Here is a 15,835-nt window from a genome sequence, read left to right as displayed (position 1 = left end):
TGGGCCCCATCTTCATGGCTAAGCCCAGACCCCTTGGAAAGCCCAAGGGAACTCAAATATGAAGCTAGAAAAGCCCGCCATAAAAGAGGCATTACAAATGATTATTACTCAGGCAAGTTCACAATAACTTGAACTTGGTTCAAATTAATTCACTCTCCTGATGGATATGATTGCTACCAAGTGCCAGCATGCGTCTTGTTGACTTTGACTGGGTCACCATGAGGTTGTCTAACATTCACTGAGCTGCCAGTTTTATCCCTAGAGGGACAGGCTTTGTCCTGGACTCTTGTATTCTGTTCCATTTATCCACTTCATTTAGCCAAAATGTATTCTGTTTTTGCTGCTTGCCTAGCCCTGGGTTAAGTGCAGAGAACAGAGGGGTGATGACCTCTTAGGCTGCTCTCCCAAAGGAGCCCACCATCTAGTAGAGGAGGTGACTTTTTCTAAATGACTGCTGTGTGGCGTGATGGTGCGTGATGGAGAAATTAAGTATAGCGCTGGTGCAGACAAAGGAGAGATTTTTTTTTTTGCTTGGGTGGGGGTCTAAAAATCATTCACAGAGGAGAAAAATCTTGAACAGGGATGTTGAGAGGTCAGAAGTTCTCTAGGTGGATAATGTGGAGAGGGTCATTCTAAGGAGATACAACACAGAAAAATATTTCCCCAAAATTCCAGTTGGGCTACATTTTATTTTATTATTGAAATATAGTTGATTTACAATGTGTTAATTTGTGCAGTATAGCAAAGTAATTAATTCATTTATATATATGTGTGATTCATATACTCTTTTCTGTTATGGTTTATCTCAGGATGTTGAATATAGTTCCCTGTGCTATATACTAGGACCTTGTTGTTTTCCAGTCTATATATATAATATTTTGCATCTGCTGATCCCAAATTCCCAATCCATCTTTCCCCACCCCACCCCCCTTGGCAACCATAAGTGTGTTCTCTTTTTTTTTTAACTTTATTTTATTTTATTTTTCATAATGATTTTTGATTTTTTCCATTATAGCTGATTTACAGTGTTATGTCAATTTTTCTTTTTTGGTCTTTTTTTTTGGTCTTTTTAGGACTGCACCTACAGCATATGGAGGTTCCCAAGCTAAGAGTCTAATCAGAGCCACCACAGCCACAGCCACAGGATCTGAGCCGTGTCTTCGACCTATACCACAGCTCACAGCAACACTGGATGCTTAACCCACTGAGCGAGGCCGGGGATCAAACCCGCAACTGCATGGTTCCTAGTCGGATTCGTTTCCGCTGCTCCACCACAGGAACTCCTGTCAATTTTCTACTGAACAGCGAGGTGACTCCGTCACACATACATTGTATATTTTTTTCTCAGATTATCATGCTCCATCATAAGTGACCAGACATAGTTCCCAGTGCCATACAGCAGCACAAGTCTGTTCGCTATGAGTCTGTTTCATAGATAAGTTCATTTGTCATATGTTAGATGCCACCTGTAAGTGATATTATATGGTATTTGTCTTTCTCTAATTTACTTCACTTAGTAAGAGAATCTCTAGGTCCATCCATGTTCCTGCAAATGGCACCATTGTCTTTAGAAGTGGCAATAGATAAGGCAGGAGTGGTAGGAGACGCCCACATCATGTGGAGTTTTATAAGCCAGGCTAAGGAGCTCAGACTTTATCCCCAAGGCCATGAGGTATTATGGGAAGTGTTTGAAAGGAAGTGAGATGATTTTCTAGAAAGATCTCTCTAGAGGCAGTGGAGAGCTGATAGGAGAGGGGCAAGGTTAGAGGCCTTGTCTTAAGATGCGTTCACACTTATCTGGCACATCATGTCAGCTTCTACTTAGTGATGAAAGTATTAATATTTCAAGTATAGACCAAGCATCAGTAGCAGTGGTTGACTGGACTTTGTACCAAGTTCAGTGAAAGATGGTAGAAGACAGAGGCTGCCATCAAGGACTTGAGCTAAGTACAAAAATCTCTCTCTACACTTGGGTTCCAGTCATGATGTTCTTCCAGGTATTGGCAACTCTTTTCACCATTGTGTGTAGTATCTTTTTTTATTTTTATTTTTTGCTTTTTGTTTGTTTTTTTAGGGTCTCACCCATGGCATATGGAGGTTCTCAGGCTAGGGGTCTAATCAGATTTATAGCTGCCAACCTACACCAAGGGCACAGCAAGGCCAGATCCGAGCCACATCTTCGACCTACACCACAGCTTGCAGCAATGCTGGATCCTTAACCCACTGAGCAAGGCCAGGGATTGAACCTGCAACCTCATGGTTCCTAGTCGGATTTGTTTCCGCTGCGCCACAATGGAAACTCCTGTGTGTAGTATCTTATCTGTCTTTTTTTGAGGGGAACCAAGTAGCGAATGAAAGTGCTGTTATTTTAGATGTGGGAAGCCTGAGACAGAGGGTGCAAAAGGACTTATCTTGCTGCTTCCACCTGTCAGGACGGGAAGCACACATGGTGCTTTGGCCCCTGAGCTGAGGCTTTTGATGGTATCTCAGTTCCAAGGTGATTCTCAACCTGATGAACACCCATCTGCCTTATGAGGCCTGAGGTCATGCCTTGTGGAGCAGGTGAAGAACAGAACCAGAGTTAGAAGAGGCATTTCCTTTCTGGAGTTTATGCCATCTATTTCCAAGTTCACATGTGCGGGCCCAGCTTCTCTGATTGCCACACTTATATATCCAACTGCTCACTTGGTATCCCCATTCAGATGTCTAAAAGGCATCTCAGATTTAATATCCAAAAGTGAACCCTTGGCTTCTCCCCACCCCATCCCTTGGCAGATCTGCTCTTCCCTCAGTCTTCCCCCATCTCTGGAAATGGCACCATTACTTGGACCAAAAAGAGTCTTCACTCGCTTCCACACCGCCCCCCCCCCCAACTTCCATCAGCTTTGGTCTGGGCCACAGCAAGAGCCTCTTAACTGGACTCCCTGCTTCCACACTCGATCCCCACTCTGCTCGCCACACAGCAATGTCAGTCCCACCGTCTCACCTTCTTGCTCTCAGCCCTCCAAGGCTTCCCAAGATGCTCAGGTTACAATTCCAAGTCCTGGGAGTTCCTGACTTGTCTCAGTGGTAATGAACTTGACTAGGATCCACGAGGACGCAGGTTCCATCCCTGGCCTTGCTCCATGGGTAAGGATCCAGCGTTGCCGTGAGCTGCGGTGTAGGTTGCAGATGTTGCTCGGATCCAGAGTTGCTGTGGCTGTGACATAGGCCAGCGGCTACAGCTCAGATTGGACTCCTAGCCTCGGAATTTCCATATGCCGTGGGTGTGGCCCTGAAAAGACCAAAAAAAAAAAAAAATCCCAAGTCCTTAAAGGGCCTGCCAAACCATGCTAATCTGGTCTTTGGTTCTCCTTCCAACCTCATGTCAAGCAAAGGGGAGAATTTCTGATATTCTCCCCCTCGCTTAACCAGGCTCAGTCCCACTGCCTTCTTGCTACTGCTCAAACATTTTAAGAACTTTCTCAACTCAAGGCTGATGTTCTCGCTGTCCCTCTGATGGGAAGACTCTTCCGAACGTCTGCATCACTGCCACACTTTACTCAGGTCTCCCCTCAAATGCCACCTTCTCAGAGACGCCTTCACTGACAATCCCACTTAAAGTAGCATCTTCCACCGGCAACTCCATATCTTCTAATCTTTATTTTTCTTCTACCAACAAGTTATTTTATTATTATCTGCCAGTCTAACTAACATAGGATAGTACAGTAGAATATTGCATCTCAAGCAGTGAGTGAAATATCTGGCAATAATACACAAACAATAAATATTTGAATGGAGTCAAATTATTTAAAATGTGGTTATATATAATATATATTGGTTTATAGACTACAAGATATATATTTATAGATTGTAATATATAATTATGTGTAACATATAATTTACACATTAATTCCGTCTCAGGAATTTTTTAATCTCTTTTTTTTTCATTTTTAAAGTTTTATTGAAGTACAGTTGATTTACAATGCAGTAATAATTTCTGCTGTCCAAAAAAAGTAATTTGGGAACTATGGTGATTTATGATGGAGCATGATAATGTGTATATGTATGTGTAACTGGGTCACCTTGCTGTGCAGTAGAAAATTGACAGAACACTGTAAACCAGCTATAATGGAAAAAATAAAAATCATTATAAAAAAATAAAAAATGAATTCTTAAGACATAAAAAAGTGATTCAGTTATACATGCAGATTTATAATGTGGTCATTTCTGCTGTACAGTGAGATCATTCAGTTATACATGTACACACATCCATTCTCTTTCAGATTCTTTTGCCACATAGATTATCACAGAATATTGGGTAGAGTGTTCTGTGTTATACACCAGGTCCCCTTTGGCCAATCATCCTACACACCTCAGTGAGCATATACCAATCCCAGTCCATCCCTCCCCTCCCCCACCTGGCCCCTTTGGTGACCATAAGATTTTCAAAGTTTGTGAGAATGTTTCTGTTCTGAAAGTAGGTTCATTTGTATCTTTTTTTTTCATTCCACATATAAGTGATATCTTCTGATGTTTATCTTTCTCTGTCTAACTTCACTTAGTATGATAATTTCTAAGTCTATTTATGTTGCTGCAAATGGCATTATTTCCTTCTTTTTTACGGCTGAGTAATATTCCATTGTATATATGTACTACCTTTTCTTTATCCATTCCCCTCAGTGTCAAGCCATTTACCAAAGAATTAGCACCAAATCTACTTTTCCGTTATTAGTCCCCAAGATAGAACCTCTACTTTGTTGTCCCCTTGAGTTTGTCCAGGTATTGGTCCTTCTGTGTGCCAGGAGGTGTGAAGTACACTAGTGAACAAGACTGACACAGCCCTGGCCTTGTAGAGCTTGGCATCCAGTCCCATCTCTCCCAGGTACAGTCACGTGAGCATTAAGCAAGTGGGCTCTTCTGTGTGTGCCAATGGACTAAGAAAGAGATGATGTTTATGAAAACATTAACCCATGGAAAAGGAAGAATCTTTTTTTCTTTAGGAAGGAACAGTATTCTAAGCATGACTTTTCTCTCTAAAAAGCAGACTTAGGAGACCATTGCTTTTTTCTCCCACAGTACACTCGTCAGCTCCCTCTGCAGGTCAGTCAGAGCAGCTCAGTTTCTAGAGACAATCGGCCAACGATCCTTCAACACAGGCAAAAGAAAAACTCCCTTACTCAATGTCATTTGGAAAAATTTTGATTACATGTGGGTTTTGATTACACACGGCATTCTACGTTTGTAGATTAGGAACAGAAGAGGAAAAAATGTTTTCCCTGAGAAAGTTAATTTAGGAAATAAAATCTTGCCTAACAGCGGGATTTCCTGAAAGATTCTTCTGCTTACCCAACAAAGCCAATAGGCTTTATAGGTGGGGGAGGAGGAGGAGGCCTGGAGGTGGCGAGGTGGTGGGGGGAGCTTGGGCAAAGCTGATTGGGAAAGAAATTGAAAAAGTGGAAGGCTGCGGAACCTCAGTGAGGCAACTTCAAGCGTGGATTTTATTTATGAGATACTTGTAACACACACCAGGCTGGGGGGATTAAACGAAATACCTCTCAAAGGTTGAGACTCAAATTTCCAACCAGTCCTTGCCGGCTCTGGCCTTGGTGTCCACTCCATGAATCATATTTGCCTTACGAAGAAATTCCCAGACAACATGCCCTTTCGGTCCTGTTTTCTCCCACAGTACCACGCATTCTGCCTTTCGCTACATTACTTCAGGGAAAAGTTATTATAGAGAAGCCACAACCGTTTTAAATTTGACCAACTTTACATAAGTGGAGCCCTAACCTTGGCTTACTCAGCAGCAGCCCTAAGTGGCCAGACCTCTGAGTTAGACAAATGGAGAGTTGTCCTCAGAGAGGAACCCTAAGAAGAGACAGACGTCTCAAATATGGGGCAGTTGCCTTATTTAGCAACTTAGTACAACTTTATTTTTCTCCATCATCGATTTAAGTTTTTTGATCACCATAACTAGAATCTCTGTGTGAAAGAGACAGCTGTGTTGGACTTTGCTGGTGTCATACCTAAAATAATAGGACATAGAAATATGGGCCAGGAGTTTCCGCTGTGGCACAAGGGGATTGAAGGCGTCTCTGGGATGCTAGGACGCAGGTTCAATCCCTGGCTTGGTTTGGCATTGCTGACACTGTAGCATGGGTTGCAGCTGTGGCTCAGATCTGATCCTTGGCCTTGGAACTCCATGTGCCATGCTGTACCCACCCACACACACACAGCAAAAAAGAGAAAAGAAATACTGGGCGAAAAATTTGAGAGCTTGGGGGGAAAAAGACATCCCAATATCCCAAACCCTGAGGTTCAGTATGTAGCTACCCAGTGTTCAGTATGAGAATGATGTCTGCTGAGACTCATGCCTATTTTGAGATAATCTTTTCTACCTGCAATTCTGGGATCATTGAATTCATATTTAGGAGTTCAACTATATATAGTCAATAAATGAAGAACGTAATGATGAATTTCAAAATTGAGCATCTCTCGTGCTTTTTTTTTTTTTTTTTTTTGGTAGCCAGCTTCCCAGACTTGATGCAGAAGTTGAAATAATTCAAAGCCTTTTGCAGAGGTCGTGATAAAATGGGTTTTCTTTAATATCGGCCAGGGTAATTTTTTTTTCCTCTCGCACGAGTTAATCTTTAAATGAGAAGTTATTTCACCAAAGAACAACTGACAGCTAGGTTCTTTGGACTTCTAAAAAGAATGCGATAGGCCTTTAGACAGAGCCAAAAATTAAATGATGGACTAGTTACGTTACCTACATTTGTTCTAAATACCTAATTCCAGCTCAGGAGATCTGGGGTAGGACTCTCGTACCCTGGAGCCAGTAAGAATTGCCAATGAAATAAGACCTGACAGTTCGATGCGGTTTTCTTACATCAGCACCACGAATATAAAGTCAAATCCTTATTTAAGCAAATTTTCCTAATGTGGTATTGTAGTAAATTTAAGGCATGTTAAGACCAAACAATACATAGACTTTAAGCCATTCTTCTTGAGCTGAATCCTTAGAGTCCAAATGACTTTCCTATAGGGCTCCAAATTCCATGCTTTCAGGATTAAAGTATGACTTGCAAAACTTCAGTTTTGTCAACTTGGAGTTTTATGAGTCAGTCTCATTAGCAGCTACACTGCAAATATCAAGGGATCTTGAAACTTCACTACCCTTTTTCAACTTGTATATCCCACATGCATTTCCCCCCTCCTCCCCATATGATTTTGTCTTGTTTTGTTTTGTTTTTTTACCATAGAACAGAATCTATCCAAGTAACTTTCAGGTACCATGAAAAAATGGTATTTGAGGACTTGGGTTATTCTGCTGACTTAAGAACTAAATTCTTTTGTTTGTTTGTTTTTTCTTTTTCGGGCCACACCCGCAGCATATGGAGGATCCCAGGCTAGGGGTCCAATTGGAACTGTAGCTGCCAGCCTACACCAGAGCCACAGCCACTCGGGATCCAAGCCGTCTGCAACATACACCCCAGCTCACCGCAACACCAGATCCTTAACCCAATGAGTGAGGCTAGGGATCGAACCCACGTCTTCATGGATGCTAGCTGGGTTCATCACCACTGAGCCACAACGGGAACTCTGAGAACTTAGAGTTCTTATTTTGACCTTGGTCCCTGTCATCTGTATAACCCTGCATAAGTCAGACTATCATTGTTCATTTCTTAGCACTTAAAAGATCTGCTTCTGGGAACCTAAAGATGTACATGGAGCTATCGTCTAGAGGAAAAAGGATCAAATTGCAGTCTCTAATCTTACCTACGCGTTTCGATTCTAGCGCCCTATTCACCGCTTCTCCTCAAAGCCGCCTTAATTTGCTTTTTCCTTGGCCAGACTCTGGTCGCCCTTAGCTCACTAAAGTAGCTGCTGCCTCTCCATCAGAAGATATTCACGATTCTTTTCTATTGTGCCAGGCATATGTATGCAAGTACTGAAGTTTCAGTGGTGATCAAATCGACACACACCAGGTTTCTTTCACCAAGCTCCTTTTCTAGGGAAGAGCAGCTCCCAGTTTATTGCTCAGTGAGAGCTATTTCTGGTTCTCAGAAGTTCTCTTGCTCACTGGGAGGAGTTTTAGGCATCGGCTTTGATTCTGTGCCTCTCTGTGCAAGTGTGTTGCCATGACGACAGAAATGCCTGCTGACTCTGTTCTTTTTCTCTCATATCAGCCTGTAACCTGGCTCTGATGCCTCCCATTGTCTGTATTGTCACATGGGGGTCTGTGGCACACGTGATCTCGGAGCTGGGTGGCACTGCTGTGATGTGTTTCCACAGCGGTGTCTTGGGACCCTCCCTGTCATCTTCAATTAATCATCCGTCATGAAGACAGACATCCATGGAGTTCTCGGCTCTGTAGCAGAGACAGATCCTCTGCCCATGTGAAATGGCAAAACGGGAACTCCATTGTGAGGTCATGGGTACAGTTGGAACATCCAAACTTCTCTGTTGGTTAGACCAGGATTTGTCTTCCAGGTTCAATTCTCATATGCATGGCTTACTCAACTTTATTAGAGCAAATCCAGAATTCAAGTTTTTGAGGTGACGTGAACCCATTAAATATTGAAGAAACTAGGAATATTTGACCTGGAAAGGAGACGAGCTAAGGAGGACAATGAGAGTTATTTTTAAGTAGGGTTGTCACGTGGAAATTGATTTGGGGTTGCCTGAGAGGGCATGGTTAGAACCAAGGGGCACAGTGAGAGAAAGGCAAATTGAAACTCAGCTTAAGGACAGACTGGCTAATTAGTGCTGTTGAGAAATGGCCTGCCCTGCCTTGGGACACAGTGAGTTCCCTGTCACTGGGGGCACTGAAGCATGAGCTGGGTGACAATATGGCAAGGATTTGGGGGGAGGGGATTGAAACATGGGCTAAGAGGCAATGAGGGAGTAGATGATAGCCAGCCTCTCTTCCTTATCTGTGACTTCCTAGCTGTACTCCAGTTCCCAGACTTGGTGAGCACGAGGTGGGCAAACTGAAAATGACCCTTGAGCCACAGCTGGAAGGGAAGCACTTTGGGCAATCCCCAAAGTACAGGAAGAACCATCCCCACATTGAGAGCTAGACTGCCTCACTCTGGGATCCTTGGGAAAGAAAACAGCGGGGAATTTAGATGCAGGATGAGTTTTTAAAAGAAATTGTCAAGGCTCAGCAGGTTAAGAACCTCACTTAGTGTCCCTGAGGACGCAGGTTCAATCCCTGGCCTCACTCAGTGGGTTAAGGATCTGGCAAACGTAGTTTGCAGGTATGACTTGAATCCCGTGTTGCTGTGGCTGTGGTGTACGCCGGCAGCCTGCAGCTCTGATTTGAATCCCTAGCCTGAGAGCTTCCATATGTCAAGGGTGTGGCCCTAAACAGAGGGGGGGGGGAAGGTGGTTGCCAAGGGGGAGGGAGTGGGATGGACTGGGAATCTGGGGTTAATAGATGCAAACTATTGCACTTGGAATGGATAAGCGATGAGATCCTACTGTATAGCACTGGGAACTATAGCTAGTCACTTGTAATCGAGTATGATGGAGGATAATGTGAGAAAAAGAATGTGACCATATGTGTGATTGGGTCACTTTGCTGTACAGTAGTAAAATGACAGAATGACAGAGCACTGTAAACCAGCTATAGTAGAAAAAAATAAAAATCATTATAAAAAAAGACATAAAGATCTCTTATATAAATGATAAATGGGTAGAGTGCTAATTAGAGACAAATTCTTTTTTTTTTTTTTTTAAGGCCCTCACCCTCAGCATATGGAGGTTCCCAGGCTAGGAGTCGAATCAGAGCTACAGCTGCCGGCCTACACCATAGCTCACAGCAATGCCAGATCCTTAACCCACTGAGTGAGGCCAGGGATTGAACCTGCAACCTCATGGTTCCTAGTCAGATTCGTTTCCACTGCATCACAACAGGGACTCCTTTTTTTTTTTTTTTTTTTTTTTGCTTAGTAGAGACAAATTCTATAAACAGCTTATATTATTATAAATCCAACTACAGTTCTTATCTCTGTAATGAGAGGGGCCCCTCAGTCAAATGGGGCTATACTGTGTCATAAATGGGGTGTGTGCATAGTCTGCCTGCTCTGGGCAGCTCCAGCCGTCAGGTTGGAGTCATTTGTTTTAGGTGTTTGTGTAGAAGCAGCATTCAGGGGGCACAGTGTGGTAACTCTTAACTTGAAACTTTATGAAGCTCATATGAGCAATGCAATGATTCACTGAAGTCACATGAATTACGGTTTTACCAAATGTTTTATTTAAGCATACACGCTAAGAGCAGTAAATGCTAGAATGTATTTGGTTCAACTCCAGTCTTCCTTTGCAAATGAATAGGTGCAGCCTTTGGCAAGGTCATACCTCGAAGTATAGGTATTTAGCCACGCTTTCTCTGCCCTAGTTATCACTGGCCAACCAGCCACTGTGTGGACCCCTGCAATGCTTAGTTAATACAAACCCCCCCCCTCTGCTCCAAGGCACAGCTCTGTAAAATGCCTCTTCTGGCCCCTTGGCATCTTTGATTTACATCTCTCTGCTCTGGGAAGTTTCTAGTCCATGTTGTATCCTGACAATACGAGCAGTTCTTATCAACTACAATGGATTTTTGTAGAGAAAAGGGCCATCTCCAAGCTGAACACACTGGAAGATGCTGGCTCCATGAGACATCACAGCTGGGTACTTGTGGACTCCTCCTTCCAGACATAAGAGATGGGATTGTATTAGTTTTTTATTGACGTGCCAATTTATTATAATTGACTTACAATGTGCCAATTTCCGCACATTGTACGGCAAAGTGATTCACACACACACATATGCATTCTTTTTTATATTATTTTCCATCATGATCTATCCCAGGAGATTGTTGTTTCTCCTTTCTGAATGTAAAAGTTTGCATCTGCTAACCCTGATTTCCCCGTCCATCCCATTCCCTCTCCCCAACCCTTGGCAACCACAAGTCTGCTCTCTTTGTGAGTCTGTTTCTGTTTTGTAAATAGGTTCATTTGTGCCATAGTTTATATTCCACATATAAGTGACATCATATGGTATTTATCTTTCTCTTTCTGACTTACTTCATTTAGTGTGATAATCTCTAGTTACATCCATGTTGCTGCAACTGGCATTGTTTTGTTCTTTTTTATGGCTGAGTAGTAGTCCACTGTGTTGTTAAAATGGCAGTACTACCCAAAGCAATTTACAGATTTTGTGTATTTTAAAATGGGCTAACTCGAAATGAGGCTGCCAGACTATAGTTCCCTTCTGCAGCCTCTGCTTACTCCCATCATATAAACATTATTTGCAGTTTTGAGTCACATCTCAAAAGAGCAGAGAAAAAGTCATTAAACAAAAGAAAATCAGGAGTTCCCATTGTGGCTCAGCGGAAACAAATCTGACTGCAGCACTCAAAAGACAAAAACAAAACAAAACAAAAACAAGCTTTTCCATGCTACTCAGTTTTAACCTTCTGATTTTCTCTGAATATTAGGTTTTTCCTATTTTTTCAGCTCGAAGTAATTGGTCCCACCTCAGGAGAGTCTTCTGTGTGTTACCCATATCTATTTTCTGGCACCTGCTTCTGACTGTCCCTGACGGACAAGCTTCATGCGGGCAGAACCATGTCCCTAAGGCTCTTAGTGAAGTGGCTGGTCTGGAGCAGGCACCTGTCAGCCACGGGGATAGAATGTTTGTGGAGAAGCCTTCCAGTAAGCGAAGATCCACAGGGGAGAACATAGAGGCCATCAGAATCCCTTCCCCTTAACCCAAGAAAGGAGAGAGAAGAGGTAACGCTTGGGTTCTTGGACGAGAAAGCATACGATACAGCAATCAGGCTATGCAACTTGTGACCACCACGTCCAGAATTTGCTTGGATCAAAATTTAGGATGTAGGGGAGTTCCCATTGTGGCTCAGCAGGTTACGAACTCAGCTAGCATCCAGGAGGGATGTGGGTTTGATCCCTGGCCTCACTCAGCAGGTTAAGGATCTGGCATTACTGCGAGCTATGGTGTAGGTCACGGATACTCCTTGGATCCTGAGTTGCTCTGACTGTAGCGTAGGCTGGCAGCTGCGGCTCTGATTGACTTCTAGCCTGAGAACGTCCATATGCCACAAGTGTGGCCTAAAAAGGAAAAAAAAAATTATGATGTTTAAGGGAGAAAAGAGAAGAGAGAAAAGGAAACAGCAAGTAAAAATGATCAACCTCTAGCCCGGTTTGCTGCTTGAGTCACAATTGTTCAACCATCCCTTGGCCCAATTCATAACATCCCAAGAGATGCAAGAGAGAGGCTGTGTTACCTTTTTCTCTGAGTGTTATTTAAATAACAGATCTGCTGCCCCAACTTCCTGGTACAGATCATGTGGGTATGGACTAAAAAAGTCTCTGCCGTTTTCTCCTTCATTCAGTCTTTCTGTGACAGCCCCACCCCCAGCCCCCTGCTCACCCTCACTCCACATTCACACCAGATTCACACCGGTGGAAAGAAAGGCTATCCGGTGCTAAGGGCTGTTTCTCGACACTGGACCCAGCTGGTCCTGAGAGTTCAAGCCAGAATAAGCACATTAGCTTATTTTCCACCTTCCACTTCAAACGCTAGGAGAGGAAAAGCATCAAATAAAGAGTCTCCCTGAGAGCAGTTTATAAGGTGACTGGTAAGAGCCAGGGATCCAGCCTTGCAGGGAATTTCTTTCCAAGTAAATTGATACCAGGATTATTTATTGGGAGTGTTATTCCTGCCAGAGTCGGCATTTGAAAATCCAGTGAGAAATTCGTGCTAGAAAATGTGAATTCAATAACTTTGACAGGCTCCTCTTTGGCATTTGGGGTTTTGCCTCGCAAGTTGATTCAATATGTAAGTCTCAGATGTTCGCAGTTCTTATGAGGTGCTTAGGCCTGTGGCTGCAGCTGGTCCAAGATGAACGTGGTACGGCGCACAGATCTGGACACACACCCGCCACCGAGATCCTTTGAAACGTTGGAGTTTCCCTGAAGATAAGGAGCCCAGTTGGGCTCAGCAATTGACGTTTTGGCTTGAATGCTTGCCACTTCTTATCTTTTAGTCATTTTTGCTTCAGAAAGTTCCCAGAGATAACCTCATTTGGATACATGAGGCTTACAGTAGAAAGAAAGCATTATTACAAAATCCTCTTCCAAGAATTGAGTTTTGTTGGCTACTTGCTACTCGCTTCATGTCAGCTGACTTCATTGTTTCCTGGGCTTGTTAGTCTTATCTTGTTCTGACACAGGCTTTATGTAGGATGGGAACCACTGGGGAATCTAGGGGAGGCAGATGGACAGAGGATGATCAGTGATGACTGGGTAGCAGACGTGATGACCAGGCTTTAGGGAAGGAGAGCGAGTGAAGGACTTGAGCTTTCTTTGTAGGGTTTTCTACATGTACGCGAAATGGATCGACTCTCCTGGTGCACCATCCACCGTGGTAGTTACACTAGATCCTTCACCTTAGTGGCTGTTTTTCAGCGTTCATCTAACTCACAACCACTCAGCCAAAGACCGCTAAGTAGGAGAGCCCTGAAGAGAGCTGTTTATTAGCCTAAGCATGGAAAGTCGTGAAGGTTGGAGTTGAATAGCTGAGCGGATCTGATATCATTGATGGGGTTCTGACTGCTTAAGGTTTTAAAACAAGGTCCCAGTTCCTAGGTGTTGGGAGTAAGTTAGGTGGGAAGGAAGCTGCAAAGAGGCAGGAAGTGAATATCACCACTCCGTTGTCTGAGTTCAGCAGAACCGTCCGTGGCCCCCTCTGATGACCTGACTTGTCCACCGTCTGATCACCAGGCCCCTGCGGTAGGAGGGCAGGCAGGCTGCTGTCCCTCTGTGCTGTGGTGCTGAGTGGTCAGAGGACAGGCGGTGAAAGAGACCACTTAAACCTTATTCCTTTTCCCCATGTCTAGTCTTTCCTGACGTCTAATCAAATCTAGCCATGCCTCAGCCACAGTCAGCTTGTATTAAGGTGACAGGGAGGTCAGCGGGCCACTTCAGCCTGGGCCATTGCAGGGTCTTGTTGTATGTGTTTCAAAGGTCCAAGGTCTAGATGATCTGGCCCGCAGATCTGGAATCTCAGGAGTTAGCCATTCTGAAATAATGACCCACACTCTCAGACACAAGCACAACTCATGTGCGGCAGAAAAGCAATTGGTAAAGTTACAGTGTGAAAATGACCCTTCCTAATAAAAATGCATTTTCTATTTGAAGTGCTCTGTTCACGTGTTAGGGTGCATCACAAAGAGCACTCGTCATCAGAATTACTGATTGTTGGAGTACCTGTCGTGGCTTAGCGGTTGAGAACCCAACTAGTATCCACGAGGATGCAGGTTCAATCCCTGACCTCACTCAGCGGGTTAAGAATCCAGTGTTGCCATGAGCTGTGGTGTAGGTCACAGACACGGCTCAGATCCCGCGTTGCTCTGGCTGTGGTATAGACTGGCAGCTGCAGTTCCAATTCAACCCCTGGCCTGGGAACTTCCATATGTGGTCCTAAAAAGAGAGAAGAAAAAAGAAGAGTTAGTGATTGTCACATGAAAAAAGGATCAAGGCAAAGACCTTTAATCAGGCTGCACTGTAACCTGCCGTCATCCTCAGATTTCCAAAGTGCTCGTCCTTTCCGATGCCTGAACGTTTGAACAGGAGCAGGATTCCTGTTCCTGCAGTGGTGGTGCTGCTGCCATCAAGTCCATTTCTTGTTCCCCATTGTTGACCTTTGGTCTGGGATTTGGACTGGGCTGCTACTCGACGCTATACACTCTGTTCTAGCTGGAAAGTCTTTAGACATGGCTCACGTGCAATAGAGCCATTCATTTAATCCCAATTAACAATGTCCAGCGGCGCCTTGAGTGTTGACCAACTCAAACCTCCCCTAGTGTTCCCCTTGAAGCGATGTTCATTACCTGATTCAAGGATAAAGGAAATAACTCTCAAGTTCTTGCCAGATTACAGAGTGGGGGAGTCTCTTGCGGTGCAGTGGGTTAAGGATCCAGTATTGTCAGTGCAGCGCTGTGGTCGCTGCTATGGTATGGATTTGATCCTTGGCCTAGGAGCTTCCACGTGCCACCAGCCTGGCTAAAAACATGTTTTTACAGTGGGCTCACCCATGAAAAAAATTCTAGAAACCATTTTTTCTTTCCCCATAAAAAGGAGAACCAAACTCACATCATGGTAAGTCCCTGGTTTTGGATGATTGGGGTGGAAGCGCAGAGTGGCTAACGCCTGTGTCTTGTCACTCAGGCCAGTGAAAGGCGCGTTCATCTCGTCGTGTCCCGCCAGGCTCAGCAGCAGGGTCCTGACATCTTTCAGGAGGCGAGCTGGAGCAGCAACGGCAGCCAGTCCCCAGGGCCGGGGGACAGGAGCAACACTCCCAAGGTGAGGCCCAGCCAGTGTGTGTCCATCGCTCCTGTGGTTTTGTGGGAAGGCTGCACACTTGAACCTTTCTAAGTGTCATCTCTGGACTTCATCACCTAAACACCCTTTGACTTGTGAAATGAAAAGCCCCAAATCCCATCTTTGAGACCTGGTGAGATAACAGGTGTCTCCCATCCTAACAGGAGAGAGGAAGGTGCGGGAGAGTTTTGAAACCTGATCTTGAAACCAGACCTCATACGGGGACCTCGTTTCTAGTCTAAGCCAAATGGATGTCGTGTTTTTTCAAATAGTCATTTTGTTTAAGGACTGTTTCCATTCATTTGGAAATGAAACAAGGGGCTTGCTTGCTTTCTGGTTTTTGAAGTTCCCAGTCTGCTTGAAAATTATAGTAATGCTACTCCAGCTATTTCAGTATGTTATTTTTACAAGAGGGACCCAGGAAGATAATAAAAACACGTGAAGTTCGTGTAACATTAGGGAGT

General features: G+C 44.0%; 1 protein-coding gene across 5 annotated transcripts in view; it reads left to right on the top strand.

Annotated features, from left to right (window-relative positions):
- The window catches only part of LNX1 (ligand of numb-protein X 1), a 211,069-nt gene that overhangs the window by 178,438 nt on the left and 16,796 nt on the right, over window positions 1-15,835 (top strand). For all 5 annotated transcript variants that reach the window (XM_047799585.1, XM_047799584.1, XM_047799581.1 and 2 more), the window contains one exon: window positions 15,219-15,353. In XM_047799585.1, the coding sequence (XP_047655541.1) occupies window positions 15,219-15,353 (135 nt within the window). The remainder of the gene's footprint in view (window positions 1-15,218; window positions 15,354-15,835) is intronic.

This window comes from Phacochoerus africanus, chromosome 10 (assembly GCF_016906955.1).
Source record: "Phacochoerus africanus isolate WHEZ1 chromosome 10, ROS_Pafr_v1, whole genome shotgun sequence".
NCBI lineage: Eukaryota > Metazoa > Chordata > Mammalia > Artiodactyla > Suidae > Phacochoerus > Phacochoerus africanus.
The sequence above is the reverse complement of the archived record's forward strand: the minus strand, read 5'-3'. Positions and strand labels throughout refer to the sequence as shown.